Source organism: Accipiter gentilis, chromosome 31 (assembly GCF_929443795.1).
Source record: "Accipiter gentilis chromosome 31, bAccGen1.1, whole genome shotgun sequence".
NCBI lineage: Eukaryota > Metazoa > Chordata > Aves > Accipitriformes > Accipitridae > Astur > Astur gentilis.
Window position 1 is genome coordinate 7,339,215 of NC_064910.1, and position 20,049 is coordinate 7,359,263.

Here is a 20,049-nt window from a genome sequence, read left to right on the forward strand (position 1 = left end):
TCCCTTCCCCCATTCTTAATCTTCTCTCCTTTAAGCAAAGCAACCCCAATGCAGTCATTCTTCCCGGCAGGTCGTGATTTCCAGCCCTCTGATCCTTCCTGCAGCTCCCTTCTGGACTCACTCCAGCTGGTCCATATCTTTCTGGGAATGCGGCGCCCAACGCTACACAAAGTACTCCAGCTGAGACATTATCTCTGCTGAGTACAGCAGACAAGATGGTATATGAGTTTTCTGTGCTACATTTAGTGATTTCCAAAGGTAAAAGAGAATCTGCTTTTCCACAAAGAGCAATAAACTGTCCCTTTGATCCTGATCCAAATAGGTTTTCTTACTAAAAAAGCTGGGAGAGAAACTAATAGAATTCAAAACTTATTTTGAATGCATCTAAGAAAAGAATACATTCTTAATCCTGTGCACTGTGCACTAGATACTCCTGCATAAACAGACATTTGCTGAAACGTACTGGCAGAACAAGTTCAGGAAGTGAAAATAAGAAGGTTTAGCTGCTAGTGGGGAAAGAGGTCTTGCATTTTCCCAGTGATCTTGGGTAGAGAGCAATCTTTAGTCTCAGTTTTTGTGGCTCCCAAAATCACCACTGTTTTGGGGAACCCTGGGATATAGCACACAACACCAAACCAAGCGGCATGCCCAAGGTAGTAGTTAGGGTTTTTTTGAAAAGACTAGCTTAGGATCTAGCTTTTCTTCCCCTATACTTCTGTGCTTCTAATGATCCTCACCAACACTAAAAGTCAACAAACCCAAAGCTCAAATGGTGTTCAGATACGGATGAGGTTTTACCGGAGACCCTTGCATAGCAGCACAGCAAGGCATTTCACCTGGGGCGTAGCGACGACGAAGTCCACCCCACTTGCCCCGCGCACGAGGGTCCTCGCATAAAGCCTGCATAACACCAGCCTCCTTTCCCGCGGAGGCAACGTTGCCATCGTATCGCTGCTGCTCTTCCCATAGCTCAGCCCCGCTCGCACAGGCAGAGCTGCTGAACCCCCGGGGGGGTGAGCGGTCCAAGCCCACGCCTGCCCCACCATCCCCTTCCCTGCCGCGTGCGGTGCTGGCACCCACAGCCAGATGCAGCTTTTCTGCCGTCGGACTCCCGACGTGGTCAGCCCGGAGCCCCGTGTGTCCCTCTGCAATGTGCCAATGTCACCTTTTAGCAGAGATTATTAGTAGGCTTTGTCTGACAAGCAGTTGTGTTTCGCCTCGAATCTTCGAAGGCAGGCAGGCGAGGGGGCAAAGAGCACTAATAGAATTCTTCAATGTCATTTTAATAGGATCACTGTTTTGTGATAGCTATTTTTTCCCCTCTTTATCTTTCTCTGTCCTCTGCTAGGCTCTGTGTTAATGCCCTCTGGTGATACTGAATTCTTTCCAAGTTTCTCAAAAAAAAAAAAAATTTAAAAAAATCCCACCAGCATTAATTATTGTTCCAGGAGGATATCTTCCCTTAAAGATGCAAGGTTTCTCTGAAGCTGTCTGTCTGGATTTTATTCCCTTGGGACAGAGAGAACAGTTAGCAACTCAGTATTTCCAAAAGGAAACTTGCAGCTCGTGTAGATAATACAATGACCCAGTTGCCCTAGGAAGGGAAGTGCCATCTCTTGTGCGGTGTGTTCCATATGCTATCCATCCACCTTCCTCACTTAATGAGGCTCAGACTTCTTCATGCTGGTCAAGATAAATATAAAGCTCCCTAGCCCTGAAATCACCATAGTGAGGTTGCCATGGTAAAAAGAAAAAAAAGAAAAAAAAAGTTCAGTCCATCACAGATTAGGCTAAAACCTGATACAAAGAGAGACACTAGCATTGCATCGTGACACAGAAACATACCAGTGATGTTCTCCAAATTACCATGATCCAGGTACAGTTTAGATTTTTTAAAACATCCTGTTCTGTTCATTTTTCTTACAAGACACATTGGGATTCTGTCTTACGCGCAGGTGTTCTGAGAACAGGGAAATTGGGAAATTGGAGCCTCCTAAACATCTAACTCAAGTTTTGATGCTGAGCCACGACAGAAGCAGAAATCCTGGTCCACACCACTTACTTGTATTAATGTTTCGTGACCTGGCCTGCAAAAGAAAAGGCTACCTCATCCAAAATCTAGATCCCAACTCCACATTTCAGTTCCACTGTTGATAACCGGGCGGCTTAATTACCTCCCAGAGTGATTATGAGGCTGGGTTATTTAAGGTTTGAAAAGCTCTATGGAGGTTCTAATAACAGCAAGTCAGTCACGTACAGGAATAGAGATGTGCGGGGTGCTCTGCCCGCGGGCACGAGCAGTAAGCTCACATGGGCACTGCATGTACCTGAACCCACAAATTTCCTGGCACACCGTGCACACCCACGCTGTGCATGTGCCCTCAGAGACCCCTTCTGCTCCATGTGAAAAGCATAAATCGTGGGTTGTGCCTACTGTAGATTAGAAAACTAAGTTTAGAAAACTAAACTGCAGAATCCCACCCCGGCAGGGCTCTGAAGGAGAGGGTAAACTGCCCAGCAGCCAGTCCATCTCAAGGAACTTCACTTATTGCTCAGTAAAATATTTTTTTGTTCTGTTCTGAGTGACTATCCACGTTCCAAGCAATAAGCAGACCACCAAGACACAGGATCCTGAAACCTCACAGAACAGCACTACAGCTTTGCAAAGCACAGCATTAGATCCTAAGACTTGAGAGACCACACATCCTCCTTGAATGTAAGGAGAGATGGTCACCCTGCCACTCTCATTATTCACGGGTATATTGGATGCTGTGTGCTCCAGTAGTTCCAGGCAGGTCCTCTTTGGCCGTTTCTCAGTGGGTGCAACCAGAGCCCAGCTCTGATTTGTAAACTGTCCGGACTGATATTGCTTTCCTCATCATCATACCTCATGGTGAGGTTGAGGTGGTTTTGGCCATAAAAATCTAGGGGTCAACCTGGATAGTTTCTTCCTCTGTAAACAAAGTGTTAAAGCAATACTGTCATGCACAAATATGTCTTCAGGAAGAACAGAGAAAGGTGAGCCCATGAAGATGAGCTGGATCACCACCTGTAGCAGAGAGTTGAGACAAGCACCTTCTAAGAAGTATCACATTAGGGCTAAAATCCCTCCTAGTCTGCTCAATGAGTGACAGACGCTGAAAAGCTCCTCAACTGATTAGGCACCACTGTTCGTTCAGGTGGGGGATGCTTGACTCTCAGTTACTGAGCAACACATGAGACTGTGCCTAGATGTGCCCTCACCAAGTCTGGAAATTAGTTTTTTCTAGTGGAGATGGCAAGTTCTGCTGCTCTCCTGAAGAGCTCTCCCCGGTGCCTCGCCACGGCCAAACAAGGGAGCAGAGCGGCCGCGGCTGTGCCGCAGCATCCTCGCAGGTGCCTCAGCGACGAGGAGACGGAGCGAGTGCCGCTGCTCTGCGGTAGCGGCTACCGAGGGGTCGGAGGTCCGCAGGGACCGGGAAGAGCCTCTCATGCCTCTTGCCAGGCTGGCTGGCTGCTGGCGTGGCAGCCATCCACCCAGACTGGCACCTGCAATGCCAAACCAGCCAATTTCCTGAGGCTGATCGGAAAATTGCAGGTGTGTGAAGGGACTCTCGCATATTTGCATAATCAGTTTGGATTAACATTTTATCAAGATTCTTCTTTCAAACCAATACAGTATTCAATACAAACTTTTGGGGGTTTTAAGTTTCTGGGTCTTTTTTAACACCACCGACGAATATTAGCCCTCAGCTTCTTCACTCACTATAGGTTTCTTAGTCGAGAGGTGTCTGCTCCCGGTCCAGAGTGCTCTCTACTCTCTAAATCAGGAGAGTCCTAACGCTTAGCCCATGTAGCTCACCCAGTAAAAGACATCTATTTATGTAGGCATTTCTCCAAAAGAGAAGTAGACCATCCTAGAGAAAGGCATGGGAATGCTCTTACCTCGGACAGGGTCGACGAGGAGGAACTGGCACACTTCAGTCCTGTGAAGACTTTGACATATCTCACACACTGGGATGGGACTGCTCTGCTCCAGACAGGCTGAGCCCATTCCTCAGCCTTTACTGGGTCTGGGACCATGTTCCTTCTGGAGACTGATTTAGATGCGATGTTTGTGTGGACAAGACGCCTGGAGCTGTGGTGATGTGTGAATCAGAAATGTGTCTGGCCAGCTATTGTGATGAACATGGTGATGGATTTATTCTTCCTGAAAAACAGTCTTGCAAAGTTAATGCAATAGACACCATGTTTATGTGCAGTAATAGTCAGGTTCAGAACGTAGGAAAAACAAGCTGCTGTCTGGTGCGTTAACTAAAGCTGTTAGAAACCTGTGGGACAGATTTGCACATGCCTGCAGTGAGACGTATTTGAACATACAGCTGGCGTGCATATCTCACTGTATATATTCACAGAGACTTCAATCACGCACACAGCAGAATTGAGCATCTCAAGTGCTGCCATAGATATTTCACTGAAACCAGCATTATGTCTAAAAGTACACAGGCAGACTGTAGCAAAGAAAGAACGAAAGGTCCTTTTTGTGGAGAACATTGCCATCTTGTGCACAAATGCATTTACTTTGTGCCTGGCATGTTTGTGACAGGTAATACTGCAGAAGTTTCTCATTCTTCCCGCCTCTCCTGGCAACTCCAGGACGCCTGAAGCAGGATTCAAGCCCTTGAATAGAGAAGTCTCCCTAAATAGCATCAGCTTGTTCCAGTCCTCAAGCAATGATAACAAGATCTGAACCGCTTTCTGGGCTAGCAAATTTTTCCTTTTTATCTTGCAAAGCACTTCATTAAGTACATTTAATGAAGAAAGCCAGCTGTATCAAAATGAAATCAATAAAATAGGGGAAAATCAGGGCTAACAAAGTTCTTCTACAAAAGTCTGTTACTCTTTAACAAGTGGAACAGCAGCATTTACTCACAGCCTATCTGCAGGTGCTGGCAGCCATGCAGTTGCACGGTAAGTACAGCAACAGCAGGGAACTCCTGTACAGGAAAATCTGGCATAGATGGAAAAGTAGACAAAACAACAACTACCCTAGTGTAGCAATTGCCTTCATAGCATTTCATAGCTCACTCCAGATATAAATTACAAAAACCTTGAAACACCAATATATGGTCAGTAAACACATATATGAATTTTCCTGGTGAGGAATACGAGGTCCAGGGAAGCCATGTAAGGAAAAGCTGCCAGAGCCACAGAGGGAGCAGCTGATCCCATTTCCATGCCTCATCCACGAGCACGTCCTCCCTAAAACACAGAGCGATGTATACCACAGCAGCCTGGGAGTCCTCCTGTGGGGGTACATGAAAGTCCTGGCACGCTGTCCCCCATGAAATCCAGACCATTCCCAGGATTTCCACACTATGCTGCCTCCTTCCATACTCTTTTAATCATCACCTGCAGGTGGGCAGCTCTGCTCCAGGTAAGTTTTTGTCTCGCTGCCAGCAAAGCTGGGGGGTGAGCCGGTGGCTCCAAGCCCTCCCTGGATCCTGGTGGGCTTGAGCACCCATCCTGCACAGCCCCACCAGCCACTCACCCTCAGCCAGCATCCCATCGGCACCGACCACCATGCCATCACCAGGGCACGACATGCTCTGATTTGCACATGTTCCTCCTTTGATGGGGTAATGGAGTAAAAGGGGCCGGTTTCTTGGATGACTTCCTAAGGAAATCCCATGTGCTCCACACAGACTCGGAGTGACAGTTACAGCTGATGCGGATTTGATGTTAAAGATTTTCCCTTGGTTGAAGCCCAGTGCGATGGAAGGATGCCAGTGTTTTAGCTAGGAGGATGTCCGTGTGCTTGCTGGTTATCCCACCACCAGGAGAGGAGGAAGACAGGGGGTTGTGTGCTTTGTAGAGGTGCCACCAAAGCTCTTGGTCACCGTTTTCCCATCAGGAGCACCCTGAGGTTGTAAGGCCTGAAGTATCAGCTACTAGTCAGCAAAAGGACAGAGAGATGTTTTCTCTCTCTTCCTCCCTTTTCTATATCTGCATTCAAAGTGGGACTGCTACCGATAAGACAGCGATGGCATCGTTACTGAATGGTTTTTAAAATTGCCCTGATATCGCTTTTATAACACGACACAAATACACAGGGCAGTAACTAAGTTTGAAAATGACAGTGTAGTGCTGTTAAATTGAAAGCACCATTTGACATCCTAATGTAGAGAGAAAGCCCATCTTATCCACTGGGCTGGATCTGTAACATGCCAGATGACACGATGCCACTAGTGCTTAATGTGTCTTGTAAAAGGATATAAACAGCTCCTCTCACCTGAAAGATTCATAGCTTTTGCTGAGCTTATGCTAAAGACATCTTATTAGTATGCAAATAATACAGCAGTATCTTTTCCTGGCTTGAATTACGGTTGATTTTTTTTTTTTTACCAATCGATTTTACTTACTGAAAGCCTGCCTGATTACTGCTCTCATTAATAGTGGCATTTACTTGCAGTCTATCCCCTAACATTTCTCTACAGATCAGAGTATCCATGTTTATCTGACTTTTTTCTTCCTATACACTGAAGTCAGGAGTGAAGCTTTCATGGGTCTGCACCAGAATTCTCCTCTTGGTCTGTGATTTAATGCTCTCATCCGCTCTGCTACCCTCAGAGCAGTCTCCAGCTACACACATGAAGCCCATCCTTTGAGAAGAACAGTGCTTCTCCTAGTGTATCCCAACACCAAATATCCCTGAATCTTCACCATAATGCAAACTCCCAAATTTTTATTATCTTCCTCACCTCTACCCTCCTTCTCTAGTGATGGACACACTTCTCATTCAAGCCTCCCATCTAAGCCCCTTTCTACCTGCCTGCACCTGTTGCCCTTCATCTCTTCCACAGTCTCGAGGGTTGTCCCTCTCCCTCTCTTCTCAGCAGGAGAAGGAAGACAAGAAGAAACTTCTTCAAGCACTTCCAGGATCAGCCCTTTGATCTGGACTTGGTTCACCCTGCAGGATCTGGTCCCCAGCACTATTAAATTTGCTAGCTAGATGTAATCAGAGGGAATGCATCTCAGCTGAAGATGCTTGGGGACATTACCAGATGGGAAACCCAACTCCACATTTTGCATAGTTCTTGCTTCATCCTGCCAAACTTTGCACCCTTTTACCACCAGCACTTTCTTACTAGAGAAAATAGTTGACGCTTTGGTGCTGTGGCAGAGATCAATCTTTGCAAGTGTCTATTACTGGTCTTCTGCCACGGAGGTGGCCCTCACAATCGCTCCTCTAATCGCCTGAGGCCAGGAACAACAAAACCACAGAAAGTGATAGTCAACTTGAAGGATCCAGCACATCCCTGCTTTCAGCTTTACATAACAGAAATCATCTGCATATGGGCAGATAGTTAATGAAGTTTCCCAACACCCCCAGACAGTCTGTACTATTTCACAGAAGGATAAACTGCAATCAAGCAAGAAGAAAACTTCAGTAGCTGGCTCTGCTGCCCTCCTTGTAAATGAAAGTATTCCCATGGATATTTAGGGGACTGGGATGACACATGCCATCGCAGGAGTCAGTGTCACTTTGGGGGTAGGCAACAGCTGTCTGGAAAATCAAGACCTGCTCTCACTAGTAAATGCTGTAACTTTTGCCTCCACAAGAAGCATCTGTGTGTTTAAGCTGTTCAATATACTGGAAGAAATATGACTTCTTAGAGTAGATACATTGAACCAGAGGCTTACAAATATGCATAATTACATTCATCTCATTTATTGTCCATTAACATCTGTTACAGGGACTGTTCTTCCTTAGATCATATAATTCCTTGCTTATTTAACATTTCAAGTGTTAAATAGAAGCAACTTCAGAATTATTTGATATTTTTCCTGCCATTTTTTCATCAGACCTCAATTCCTTCAGTCAGCTCTGTAAATTAAAATTAATTTGGTGAAGTCCTGAAAAATTCAGCATGGTGTCAAGAGATGAAAGTTTTAACACGTTATATGAAAACAAGTCAGATCGTTCATCAGTCTCCCACACAAGCCTAGAGAGAGTCCCTCGCTGCTTGGATTTTCTTTTTTAATGGTTCTGCCTTCCATGGAAGGGAATGAACACTTTCCCTGCATCACAAGAGCCATCTGCAAATAGACAGACCTAAGAAGTTCAGTACTCTATAATTCTGTGAAGAGCTAAATGCATCAGTAGAATACTCTATGCCTCCTGCAATCCTTTGATGACTGAATTAGCTAAATGAGATTGAAATGAGGAGTGATTTATAATGGGCTGTAATGAGAAATGAGTTCAACTGCCTTCCAAACAATTGACAGGAATAGATTACTTTTAGCAGTGTAGTGATTTAAAAGAATGGAGAAGGGAAAGCATTCCCCTTTGATCTCAGTGAGAGCAAAGTTTCTTTAGACATGATCCGATCCCAAAAAATATGCAGCAAAAGGTTCATATAATGGTGGAGGGTTTATAACCTTCACAAAACAAGAGCTAGTCCAAACTAAGTTACCAAGCTTTCCATTAGGTCTCATTTCCCATTGCTACACAGCCTGTGAAACAGGAAACTTCTCTAGATTTCCAGAGAATAATGACAAATTATTGTGAACTTGAGTTTATAATACAGGAATAAAAAGTACACCTTAACTTTCATGGGAATTGCTGTAGAACAGAGCTACCTTCTTCATGAACTCTATAAAGACAAATATTTGCATTCAGATGTCATGTTAACTCATGGCTTAACATCATGTGCTTGTTCTGTACTCCGATCCAGAGGAGCTGGGAGCACGCACCCAGCTTTCTCATAGCGAATCATCTCACCTAAGTTAAACTACTCCTGGCAGCAAGGCCAACCAGATACCCACCTGAGCGTATTTGGGAAGGGAGGTGATGGGCCAGACCCGAAGAGGAGGCAGGCGAGGCTGAGCCGAGCCCTGGGAAAGGAGGGCCTGAGCAGAACGGGTAAGGCACAGCACGGGTATTCAGGGGACGCTCCTTCATTTCCCCTGCGATCGCAGTCCTGCAGACACTTCTGCCTACACGCAGGTCCCTGACCGTAGTTGGATTAGGTACCTGGAGAACTGGCAGCTTAACTTGCCTCTCCATGGCCTTGCCCTGCTTGCACAACACCTGCTCTCCCTCTGCCCGTGAAGCGGATGTAAAACATTACCTTCCAGGTTTGGCGAGTGCAGATTGTGAATGCAAGCAGGTCTGGGTAAAGGCAAACCGGACTGGTGACTTATCCGGATCAGGGCAGCCTGCCATGAACCTAACGCGGCTGCTCACATAACCTGGGTAAGCAGTAGACTTCAGACCTGTACCATGAAGAAAATCTTTTATTACTAGCGGTCCACTTGTATTTCACACAAAAAACTCCAGGACTGTCCACTAACGGCAAATCATCTGGCCCCTGTCTGCGGCCCAGGGTTGCTGGTTTCGCCCCTACCTGCTGGCACCACTGCAGTGTGGGACGAGACAGGGATGCTTTCACAGCGGTACGCAGGACACTAACTCATACAAGCCTCAGCACCATTTGCAGGATCGTTGCCTCCGACTTCTCTCATGATAGCTGACAGAAAGACCCTTCTTACAGCAGTGAGCATTGATCTGACACTAACTGTTGCCAGGCTGCAAAAATATTGATAGTCCATTTAGCAACAGTGCCCCGAATCTTGGCAGATGAGAGTTCACGTCCTCCAATTATTTTCTCCCACTATATTGCCTCATTCTGCTACGGATATTAATTGGCTGTTTTGGTTTGCTATTTAGCAGCTGTCTTCCTTTTAAGCTAAAGCTCATTCCCCTTAACTATGCTTCCATAGCTGCTGCTCTGCCGAAAGGTTAAACAGATCTCATTATCCATTTCCTGCAGAGACCTAATTTCTAGAAAAGGCCTTGAACAGGGTGATATGACTGGCAAGAAAGAGAATAAGATTACAAGACGCTGTTTTCACTCTTAGCCAAATACCAGGAAGCACGGAGATCATTTGAAATTATGCTCCGCATGGGTCTCAGCAGCTGGGCAGAACATTCAGCCTCTTCTGGTTTGTGATTATTCTCGCATCTGCCCCTTTCAACACGGCATCTTTGAATGGCATCCCTCAACACGTCACTGTATTGAGCAGCTCAAAATAAATGATGGTACAAGTCAAACTGTCTCCGTTTCTCCTGAGTTGTTATACGTTGCTCAAGGCCGCCTATTAAATGACAAGGCAGTCCCTGCTGTAAGTCCTGTCAGCAGGGAGCAAGTTAGAAGCAGCAGCAATCGCCCCCTCCTCTACCTAATCTCCTGGGTAAATCTCCTGGGCAGGCCTGCTTCACTTCTTGTAGAAGACAGACATAACTACTACCTGCGGGTGCCATAAGTGTCATTCACGAGCACAGGGTATCTGGCTCACCACAGCTGAGCAGCTTGGGGCAACCAGATGCCCATACGTTGCCCTGGTCCTCTTCAGGAGCTCAGTCCTCTTGGTGGTCCCAGAGCCCACAAAACCCATTAGACTCCATACAAAAGGGGAAGGCAGCTGTGGTTTTCTTTCAAGACCCTGCTGGAAGAGAAGACTGTGATGAAAACAGCCCAAAGTCCCACCTCCCCCTTTTATTTATCCAAGGGTTTATCACACCACATGCCAAGGGCATCAGCAATTCAGTTCAGTTCTCACTTCTGCCTGGGGGGCTCAAATCTGCACGAAGGCACTGCCTTATTCACCAGGCATGAGCCTTTCTGGTGAGGGGACACCATCCCATCTGAGATGGCTTAATTTGCAGATTAGGGAACAAGAATTTCTGTGCCAGTGTGGATAGGAGCAAGCAGGAAGCTTTTGAGGAAGACTTGAAGTTTCTGGAGTAGAAGGCTTGACCATCCCCATTCCAGAAGGGGGTTCAAGCCACATACTCTAGGCTGGGAGCCACTGGCCAAGGTCCTCACAAGCTGGTATGGTCTGGTCACAAGATGTATGCTGTCCTTCAGCTTTCTCTGTTGATTAGCTCTAGCAGGTCTCTGGCTAGTATCCTAGGGATGGCTGTCTGTCTTTGAAACACCAGCTCTCCTGACTGAACAACAAGCTTTGGATCAAGCTTTCAACAACAAACTCCTCCATAGTTATTCTGGCTCAAGGTCTTGCTGCCTGTGCTGTCCTGTGCAGGCTGCAAAGAACAGAGGGCTGCCCTGGAGCCAGTCAAGCACTGGGACAATTTGAAGAGTCTTCATCCCTAGTTGTTTCCAAGATCCTGCAGGACAGAGCCCTCAGCAACCCCATCTGAATGCAGTGGTCATCCTGCTTTGAGCTCCTCTCCTGCTGTGGTCCATGAATCATCAACGGTCTAGAAGACAGTAAAAGGGCAGCTGCAACGTCATTGCTACCTTGCCTTCATAGAGGCACTGAAGTGGGAGACAATAAAAGAGGGAATAATAGAAGTAAAAAAGTACCCAAAGCATTGCCTACTTTTAAAATTAGATTTCAAATTGAAGTTGTCACAGCAACAATACAAGACAGATTGCAGATTCCACCTCCCCTTCCTAGAAGGTTTGATAAACTTTAAATTACAAACAATTTGAGAAGAACATGGCAACTGTGTCTACATCAGCAATCCAGACAGCTCAGCTGCACCAGATCTGGAGGGAGAGACTAAGGATGTGACATCCACTCTGCACAATTTCAGAGGGCCTTGTTTCAGGTTAGCTTTAGCCTAGCTCTTTGGACTGACTTTACCTTCGGGGGCTGCTCCTCTAGATAGTTTCCTCCAAAAGGAATGCAGTCCATGTGCCCAGAGGTCACCCCAAAACACAGTTCAATGAGGATGAGCAAAAGATAAGTAAAATATGCAGTGCAGGCTTCTATGGGGAAAAAGAGTTTTCCTCTTCCTAGACTGTAAGATGTTGTAGGTAATTACAGAAAAGCATCAGGTCTGACAGCATTTTGGATAGTCCAGTGTCAAAAGCAGTGTGGTGCTATGTATAATAATAATATTCAGGATTTATCAGCTTGTATTCTGCTGCATTTGGCATAGAGAGAGTGCAGAAAACATGCTTAAAAGGCACTATGAACTAACACAAAACCAAAAAACAAAAAAAATTGCTGCTTATCGAGTGTCGCATTCTGTACCATCCACCCACAGAATCCATCAGCAATATAACAAAATGTCCTTGGGGCAGCCTTGTTAGCAAAAGCTCTTGCAGCTTGTTAGCCCAAGCGTAGACAAACTGGAAGTGTAGGTGGACATCAAACCCAACCCTAAATAAGCAAGCAGCTCTGAGTGTCAGCAAATCTATAATTAAGGTGTTATTTCAGTTCATTCTCTTCTAAGGTCTCAATTATTATTACTGTACCTAGACGATGGAAGGCTTTCATATAGAAAGACATCAGGTCCTCAAACATCATTTTCCCTCCCATCTGGCAATGGCACTACTGTAGTAACGCATCAGACTTCTGATTTTGTGGAAGAAGTCAGCAGTTTCACACGCGAGCACGACCATCTTAAATTTTCTTTCCCAATTAGCAGATAAGATGGTGCAGGAAGCTCAGCCCCTGTGAAAGGCAAAATACTGCTGCTAAATGAAAGGGGGTTCTGGACTCAGCAGGTCCCAGGAGATGCTGGCTGTCACCAAGGCCTCTGTCAAGATGTCTGGGGTCCCAGCTACCCCGTGCTGGCCCCACTGCCAGCACACCTCTGCAAAGGACCACACACCACCTTCAGGGGCACCCATGTCATAGGTCACCTGCCCTAGCTCTCCACGCAGTCCAGCTGTCAGACATCTATGCACGATGGGCTAAGAGAAGGCCCAACTAAATGCAATAACCAGTTGTTTAAGATCAGCTATTTAGATTTGATTTACCCAAGTTAAGCTTGTCAAAAACAGTGCACTTAAGGCCACTTCAGATTTCAGATTTTTTAAAAGAAGTCAGCAATTTACCAAGAAAATAATAACAAGAGACTTCTGTTTCTACTGATGTCTATATTTTAAAACTTTGACTAAGATTTACTCAGGCTTCATAATATAAAATGTCTTTCAGGATCTTAAGAGAAGCTGCAATAAGTTTTTTTTTTTAAAAAAAAAAAACCCTTTAGTTTCTAGGAGTTTCCAGGTAAATGGCTGTCTTGAAATACTACCCTTCCCAGGCTCAGCAAGATGTTGATGAGCATCTCCAGTGCTCTAGGTGGGAACACTGGCTGCAAGTGTGCTGTATCAATCTTGATGCCACTGCAGGAGTTAGTCATCCTCTGAGTCACTCTCCCCTCTGGCTGGGACACACGTCCTGATTGAGGACATGAGCTGGTCCTGGATCTGCTTCCTGGGGTTCTCCTCGAGGTCTGTCTTGATGGCACCCGACTCCGAAATCTTCCACTCCAATTCTATGCAGAGCAAAATAAGAAAGCCACGAATGCAGCAGAGCAAACTGGAAAAAATCCACCCTTGCTCCTCCAGCTGACTTCTCTTATCACCCTGCCATCACCACCACCAAAACCAGGGCCCTGCTCCATTCCTCCCCCTCCTCTTGCACCCCCAGGTCCCAGCCCCTGCCCCGTCTCCCACAGCTGCTCCAGCCAAGCCCTCCCTTCACAGTCCCTAGTGCTGCCACAGGTTTCAGCCCAGGGCACAGAGCTCAGGGTACTGCTCTGCAGCCCACCAGCGGCATCCCCAGTGCCTCCCTGCTCCCTTTACAATGAGGAGTACAAAATAGGCAGTTGATACAGAGCAGCAGCTTGAGAGGCAACTCTCCTGGTGGAAGTGAATTCCATTTCCTCCTAACCGTGTAAGGGCAGAGGGCAGGTTTGCACATCTATCACCAGTGAAGGAATACTGCTCATATATTACAGCCGTTTCTATCATATACCAAGTTCATCACAATCAGAAGAGGCAGGGAATAGATTTGCTGAGGGGCAAAAAAACTGTAGCAATTCCATTTACACATCTGAATCATTGGTATTTTTCAGGCATGTACTCTGAAAATACAATTCACCCCTTTCCCGCTATGCCATGCACTCATTATTAGTTCCTTAGCAAGACAGTAAGGGAGACTCCACCATCAGTAGTAGGCCTATTACTAGACAGACCAAATTGGATTGCTTCCCAGAAGTGGAAGAAAGTCAATACAACACATTCAGTTGAAACCTTTCTCCTAGTCCTGCTGGAAAGCCTATCATTAAATCTAATTTCCTTCAGACGTTACAGAGTAATGAATACAACCTCACACTTTCTTTAATCTCCAGTGGAAGTCAGCTGGGCTTAGGTGAGAAGGAAGGAGAAAAATAAAAGAAAGTGCAGAATTTCAGTGCCCAGCTTTCTGTGATGCCTGAATTAAGCTGGCTCAGTCACCTCTGGACCCCCCCAAAATCAATTATTTATGTGCTAAAAATGGGAGAAAGCTAACCGTAGGTTCTGCTACCACTGCTCACTTCAGTGCATAATTAGGCAACCACTGCAGTTGGAGTTAGCTGTTCTTAAATCAGGGATCTCATTGGTGAGCTTTTCCCCTTCTGACAGTTCAAGGCAGGGGAGCATTTTCTACAGCACACACTCAAGATACCCTATAAACTTCAGAGTTTTAGTAAAAAAAAAGTCTTTGCATCCTACCTCAGTATAGGCAGTAACCCTGAAATGCTGCTTAAGTGTGGTTCACTTCAGCTGAAGATGCCCTTAAAGTCTGACCTTGAAAAAGCTTGAAGGCATCTGCACCAATATGCCTACTCAGCAGCTGACAAGGATCCTTTTAACTGAAGCAAAATCCACTAGGTTATACTCAAGTTGCATTTGCTTTCCAAGAAGAGCCTTTTTCACCACTGACCTTTGTCTTCAAGCACTGCTGTAGGATACCATCCCTGACCAACCACCTCCAAACAGCAGCTTTTACTGAAGAGCCACAATGCTCTGCAAGACCCACATCACCGCCCTCATCTCCTGAAGCACGTCATGCCAACAACGCTGCATGACCCAGCCTGCCTCCAGGCTGCTGAGATGGGCAAGGAGAAATAGATCTAGGGAAAAGCCTGACCTCCAGGAAGGGTAACAGTCTCTCCCCATGGAGCCCTGTGCCCCCAAACCACTGAGGCAGGAGTTTAACGGGCTGCCATCTCTGGGAGATGGTGAGAAGAAAAGGAAGCAGCCCAATTTCAGGCTAGCAGCCCCATTTGGCCAAATGGACAGGCTCTCTTGAAAGGTTCATGAGGAGCAGAGTCTGCGTGTCAGGAAGGTACAACAGACAAATAAATGCCATCAGCTTGAAAATTAAACAATAAGCCCTACAATGCAATAGGCAAGCACCAGGTATCAAGCACACAGATTATCATCAAGTAACTGGGGGAAAAGTCAGTCATTCAGGTACAAAAGCCCCAAAGAATGTGCATGGGTACTACTGACCCTTTAATATAGTCAGGAAAATTTGTTTCACCTGACACAGGGTGTGAATACTTGCGCACACACACATATAAGATAAATATCTATATGTTGGCCTACTCAGCCACTCACTGCTTTTACAAGATAGCCTTAATCGCATGTTGCTGAGCCATGAGGGTGCAAAAAAAAAAAAAAACCAAACCAAAAAAACCCCCACCAAACCACCAAACAATCCCCACAACAACAAAACTGATATGATTTTTAGTAGCTCCCTTCTCCTAAGCCTCACTTCTCTCATTCCCAGCAAACCAGTTTTGCTTTTCCTTTAGAAGACCAGAGATGCAGACACTCACCATCCCTTGTCAGGTTCATGCCACCGAACACCAAAGGACCAATGAACTGAGCTTTGATGTCTCCCTCCAAGTAGACGAATATCGTAGGCAGGTTCTTATCAGGGTAGTTGGGAATGCAGGTGGTAGAGATAGCTTTGAGGAATTTCACATCTCTGAACTTTCTTGCAAGCCCGCTCATATGTTGATTTATTAAGGCACAGAGTGGAATTCTGTGAAGAACAGCAACAGACACACATCAGGGAAAGAAAAAAAAGACGACAAAGTCGACACTAATCTGCTCCAGAAGAAAGGTCAGAGTAGCATTTATGGGAAGACAAAAGTACCAGAAACAACTCCCAAATACTTTTGTTGTCCAGAATTCTAGCATTCAAAGGAAATCAGCATCACTGGAGGTTTTGGTGGGTGGTGGTTTTTTTGTTTTAAGATATTAGCAATACAACCCTCTATCCTACAGAGAATTGGTTTATGAAGATATGGTATTTAGAAATTGCATGAGCAAGGGCAAAATAGAAAGAAAAGCAGCTCCTGGAAGAAAGTATGCAAATGACGATGAACATCTGTGAGGCAATTAGAGACAATGAACAAAATCAAGTACTTCTAACCCTTTCAGAAAATTCTAGCAACTTACAAGACCTTTTTGACAAGTTTTTCCATCATGCTGACTGGACTGGAAACCTTGTTCACTCCATTTTTATGCCTCTAGAAATCACGCTAAAGACACAGCAGTCCTTCTAATGCACAGCCCCTTGCACTTTATCCAGAACAATTTCCAAAGCTTGGATATTTCAGTGGCAGCAGCTACCTCTGTGGCAGCTGTATGGAACAAGTCACACAGTGCTGTATAGATGTATAAAAAAGCCATTTCGTGGTAACATCATTTTAGAGCTAAGTTCAGCACTCCTGAGTCAACAGTAATGAAACTACTAATACAAGTTTTTATTTCTTAGAACTCCAAAATCAGTTCCTTAGTTTCCACCATAACTACACATTTGTCTAGAGTATTTTCAGCTATTGACAGTGAAAGGTTTAAAGGTTAAAAACAAATTCTTACCCTTGTTTGTAGAGGTGCAGGACTACCCATATACCTTTTCCAGCTTTCGTAACCTCTTGAACGTAATCTTTTCCCGAAATCTCCAAAACTTCCCCAAATTTATTCTTCATTTGAGCTGCTTTCATTTCTGCTAACCTTTGCTGCCTGAACAGCAATGAATGGGAAAAAGATCTTGAGAACAGATGCATTTTTGACCAAACAACACTTAAAGGAGCTGCTTGAAACCAAGACTTCAGAGGCACGTTACAAACTTCTTAAAATCCCAGAGCAAAAAAAAACAAGCTGACATAGACAATATATGCTTTTATATTTGCATCCAAGTTACAACCACCAACATGCAAGAAGTACAACTACGTTTCAAAAAATATTTTTTTCTCACTTCTGCCCTCAGCAGACATTTCTTCTGCGGATACTACACTACCAAGCTAAATGGCAAAAAAACCAAGAGGTGGTAGAGATAAAGAGATAATGGAAAACCAACACTGTAATTTTGTACATCTGCAGCACCTTAATCTCATTCATGCAAAAACTGAGAAATCTTGGAGGTGATTTTCACAGTGCTCAGAATCCCCAGCCATGCACTCAGCAGGTACACAGTATCTCTGCAAAACTAGGTTGTAGATAAAGGACACTGAATCTAAACCCAGTTGTCCTACTGAAGACACTTAGAAGCTCTACAAGAGACCAGAAAAACAACCTACTTTCCATCATCAGGCCTAACAACATCCGTCCTCTCTTCAACAATACCTAACAGCATATAAAAGAAAAAAACGTGAATTTTCATTAAAGCCAGATTCTGCATGCTGCTCTGACCTGTACAGTTCAATAGCTCTCTCATCTTCCTCATTAAATTCATCTTCATTCTCTTCTAGCTCTTCCAGAGTCATATCCTCATAAGTTTTCACTAGAATGGAAGAAACATCAAATCAGCAAAAAACCTCATTCCAGGATTAAAACACATCAGCTTTTATCAGTCCAACAGAATTAATTTACTTTGAGGACAGATTAACAATGGGAAATATGTTTTTTTTTAATGTAGTATTGTTACTAGATTTTTAGAAAACATTATGCACTTTAGACACATAGATGGAAAGGCAAAAATGTAAAGGACTCTGAGCTGAAGGCTGTCTCAATTAGCACACGAATACCTGCACTACCTTACAAGTTTTGTGGCTGCAGCAGATGTACCTAACACACACACAACATAGCAGGGATGCCTGAACAACAGAGGAAGGAGGAAGCATACAACAGGTAATGTAATGAAATACTTTTACTTGCAGATTCACATGGCAGACTCCCTTTGCACTTCTTATTTCAGTTTTCAAACATTTACTTCTATAAAAATATGGAGCTGACATAAACAACAAAGCCTTCCTGTGGTGGAAGAATCCACGTGTTCAGTTTGATACTGTTAACAGATGATCACCCTGTACAAGAAGCTGCTTTGGTACCCCTTACAGACCTGGAAAAGGACACGTTGCTTTACTGGCATATAGACATTACTGCTGGCCATTTGTTTGTATAAGCTTCCCCCAGGAGCCATTCCAAGACCTGTCCTGCAGCTGCTGCCTGAGTTGGCTGGTCACTCACCAAGGGACTTCTGAAGGATGGCAAGCTGCTCCTCCTCCTTTGCACGCTCCTGCTCCTCCAGATTTTCCTTTGGAGGAAGGATACCTTTCTTGCGCAGGATGTCATTCCACTCTGTGTCTTTATTTGGGTCCTAGAACAGGACAAGAAACAGATGACAGGCATTCGTGGTGAACTTTACCACTTGGAGAACTTCACACAGGCAAGTTTTTCAAGAGACATAGAAAATTGCTAAGCTGGTAGCTGTCTGGATGGCACCAGAAAGTCAGAGAGAGCATTCTCCTGATGCTGAGGCTTCTCTGCAACCACAGACCAGCACCTGAAGAGTGACTTTATTTTATTTCAACCCACTCACAGCACATACAGGAGGTCTTGGTAGGGTACAAAAGTTTGAAGCATTGCAACCATCAAGGCGAGGAGATCAGCTGGGCGACAGGAAAGCACCCTGCCTGCAGCGCTCATGTATGGAGCCTCAGCAGAACAACAGGCCACCAAATCAGCGGTCATTGCACCGGGAAGCACTGGTGAAAAGACACACAGGCACCAGCCTTGCAGACCTAACTCTGGATATATGAGAAGTCTGCTTGGCAGATTCAAGTCAGTGTGACTACATGAGTGCTTAGAGAGAAGCAAGCACAGTCTCTCCAGACAAGCCCATTGCTAGGGCATCAGATTTAAATCTATGTCTGGACTGTTTCTGGAAGTTAGAAAGAGACTTTACTGTGAAATAGTCGCAATAATCCTAAAAAACAAGGCCAACAGACCCATGTATTGTTGAGAAGCTCAGTGGAAGTTTTTCCGAGTTAGACAGCAATTTTATTTTTTTAAATACATGAAAATTCAGTATCTGGTTGATTCTGGTTCCTTACCGTCTTGACCGAAGTTCACTTTGAAAATGAATACACCACCTACTGCTTTGCTATGGCTTATGTCAATATAGCTTACGCTAGGTCTGTTCAAGACCGTATCTCTTCTCTAGACCAAAACACAGTACTTGTGGACTACCGGGGAGGGTGGGAAGAAAATAAGGAAAGAAAACAAAGTAGCACACCAGGGTTTGTTGGTTTGTTTTTTGATTATTTTTTTTTTTTGTCTCTGACTGTGGTCATTTTTCCCTCAACACAGCATTTCACAGCACCCACTGTCGTTTACCAACACCCTGATGAAGTGCCTGAAACACCCACCAGCCCATCTGCTTACTACTGTAGCAAAACAAGCGCCGTACGTGGGAAAAAGGGAGGGGGTAAAAACCCAAACAAACCATCACAAAACCAAGCCACCGAGCTCCGTAACAAGACCGCCACACGACAGACGCCTCCACCCCCAGAAAGGGGGATGAAACCGGGCTCCCCCCTCCGCCTCCCCAGGGCTCTCCGCCGGCGAGGCCGGCCCAGCGCTGCCGGCGGGGCCCGAGGCCGCCCCGGCGGCTGTCACCAGCCACAGCCCCCGGCCCCAGCCCTTCGCCCGGGCGGGCTCCCCCCGCAGCACCGGCCGGGTGCGCGGAGGTCCCCCCCGGCTGCTCACCTGCATCCTGCCACCGGGGACGGGGAAGGGGCCGGGGCCCGGTCAGCGGCAGCGGGGCTGGGCAGGGCCGGTCCCGGCGTGCGCGGCGCGGCCGGAGGAGGCGGCGCTCCACCGGCGGGGCGGGCGCAGCAGGGCTGCCGCTTCCCCAATCGCCTCATAAGGCCCGGCCCGGCGAGGGGCGGAGGTCGGGGGGAGCTGCCGCCGGGCCGGGCCGGGCTGGGCGGGCCGGCCGCGGGGAGCCGTGAGGGGACGCGGG

General features: G+C 45.9%; 1 protein-coding gene across 2 annotated transcripts; it reads right to left on the bottom strand.

Annotated features, from left to right (window-relative positions):
• Nucleotides 1–7,625: 7,625 nt before the first annotated feature.
• On the bottom strand, nucleotides 7,626–19,898 carry PDCL3 (phosducin like 3). Of its 2 annotated transcripts, XR_007510188.1 has the most exons (7): nucleotides 19,794–19,898; nucleotides 18,273–18,402; nucleotides 17,496–17,586; nucleotides 16,683–16,826; nucleotides 15,632–15,840; nucleotides 12,273–13,297; nucleotides 7,636–10,488 (listed from the first exon to the last, which is right to left on the bottom strand). XR_007510188.1 is itself a non-coding variant. In XM_049834256.1 (6 exons), exons 1-6 carry the CDS (start codon nucleotides 19,797–19,799, stop codon nucleotides 13,155–13,157), a joined length of 723 nt encoding a protein of 240 aa, XP_049690213.1. In that variant the 5' UTR covers nucleotides 19,800–19,898; the 3' UTR covers nucleotides 7,626–13,154. The 2 variants fall into 2 exon arrangements, 1 of the variants encoding a protein (XP_049690213.1); XM_049834256.1 differs by having other exon boundaries at nucleotides 7,626–13,297.
• Between the last annotated feature and the right edge of the window lie 151 nt (nucleotides 19,899–20,049).

Bases quoted from the DNA above. Each gene is read 5' to 3' on its own strand.
- PDCL3 (XM_049834256.1), bottom strand. The intron at 17,587-18,272 runs GTGAGTGACCAG...CTTCCATTCTAG, and splicing joins CATCCTTCAGAAGTCCCTTG to TGAAAACTTATGAGGATATG. The intron at 16,827-17,495 runs GTCAGAGCAGCA...ATTGCTGTTCAG, and splicing joins AGAGCTATTGAACTGTACAG to GCAGCAAAGGTTAGCAGAAA.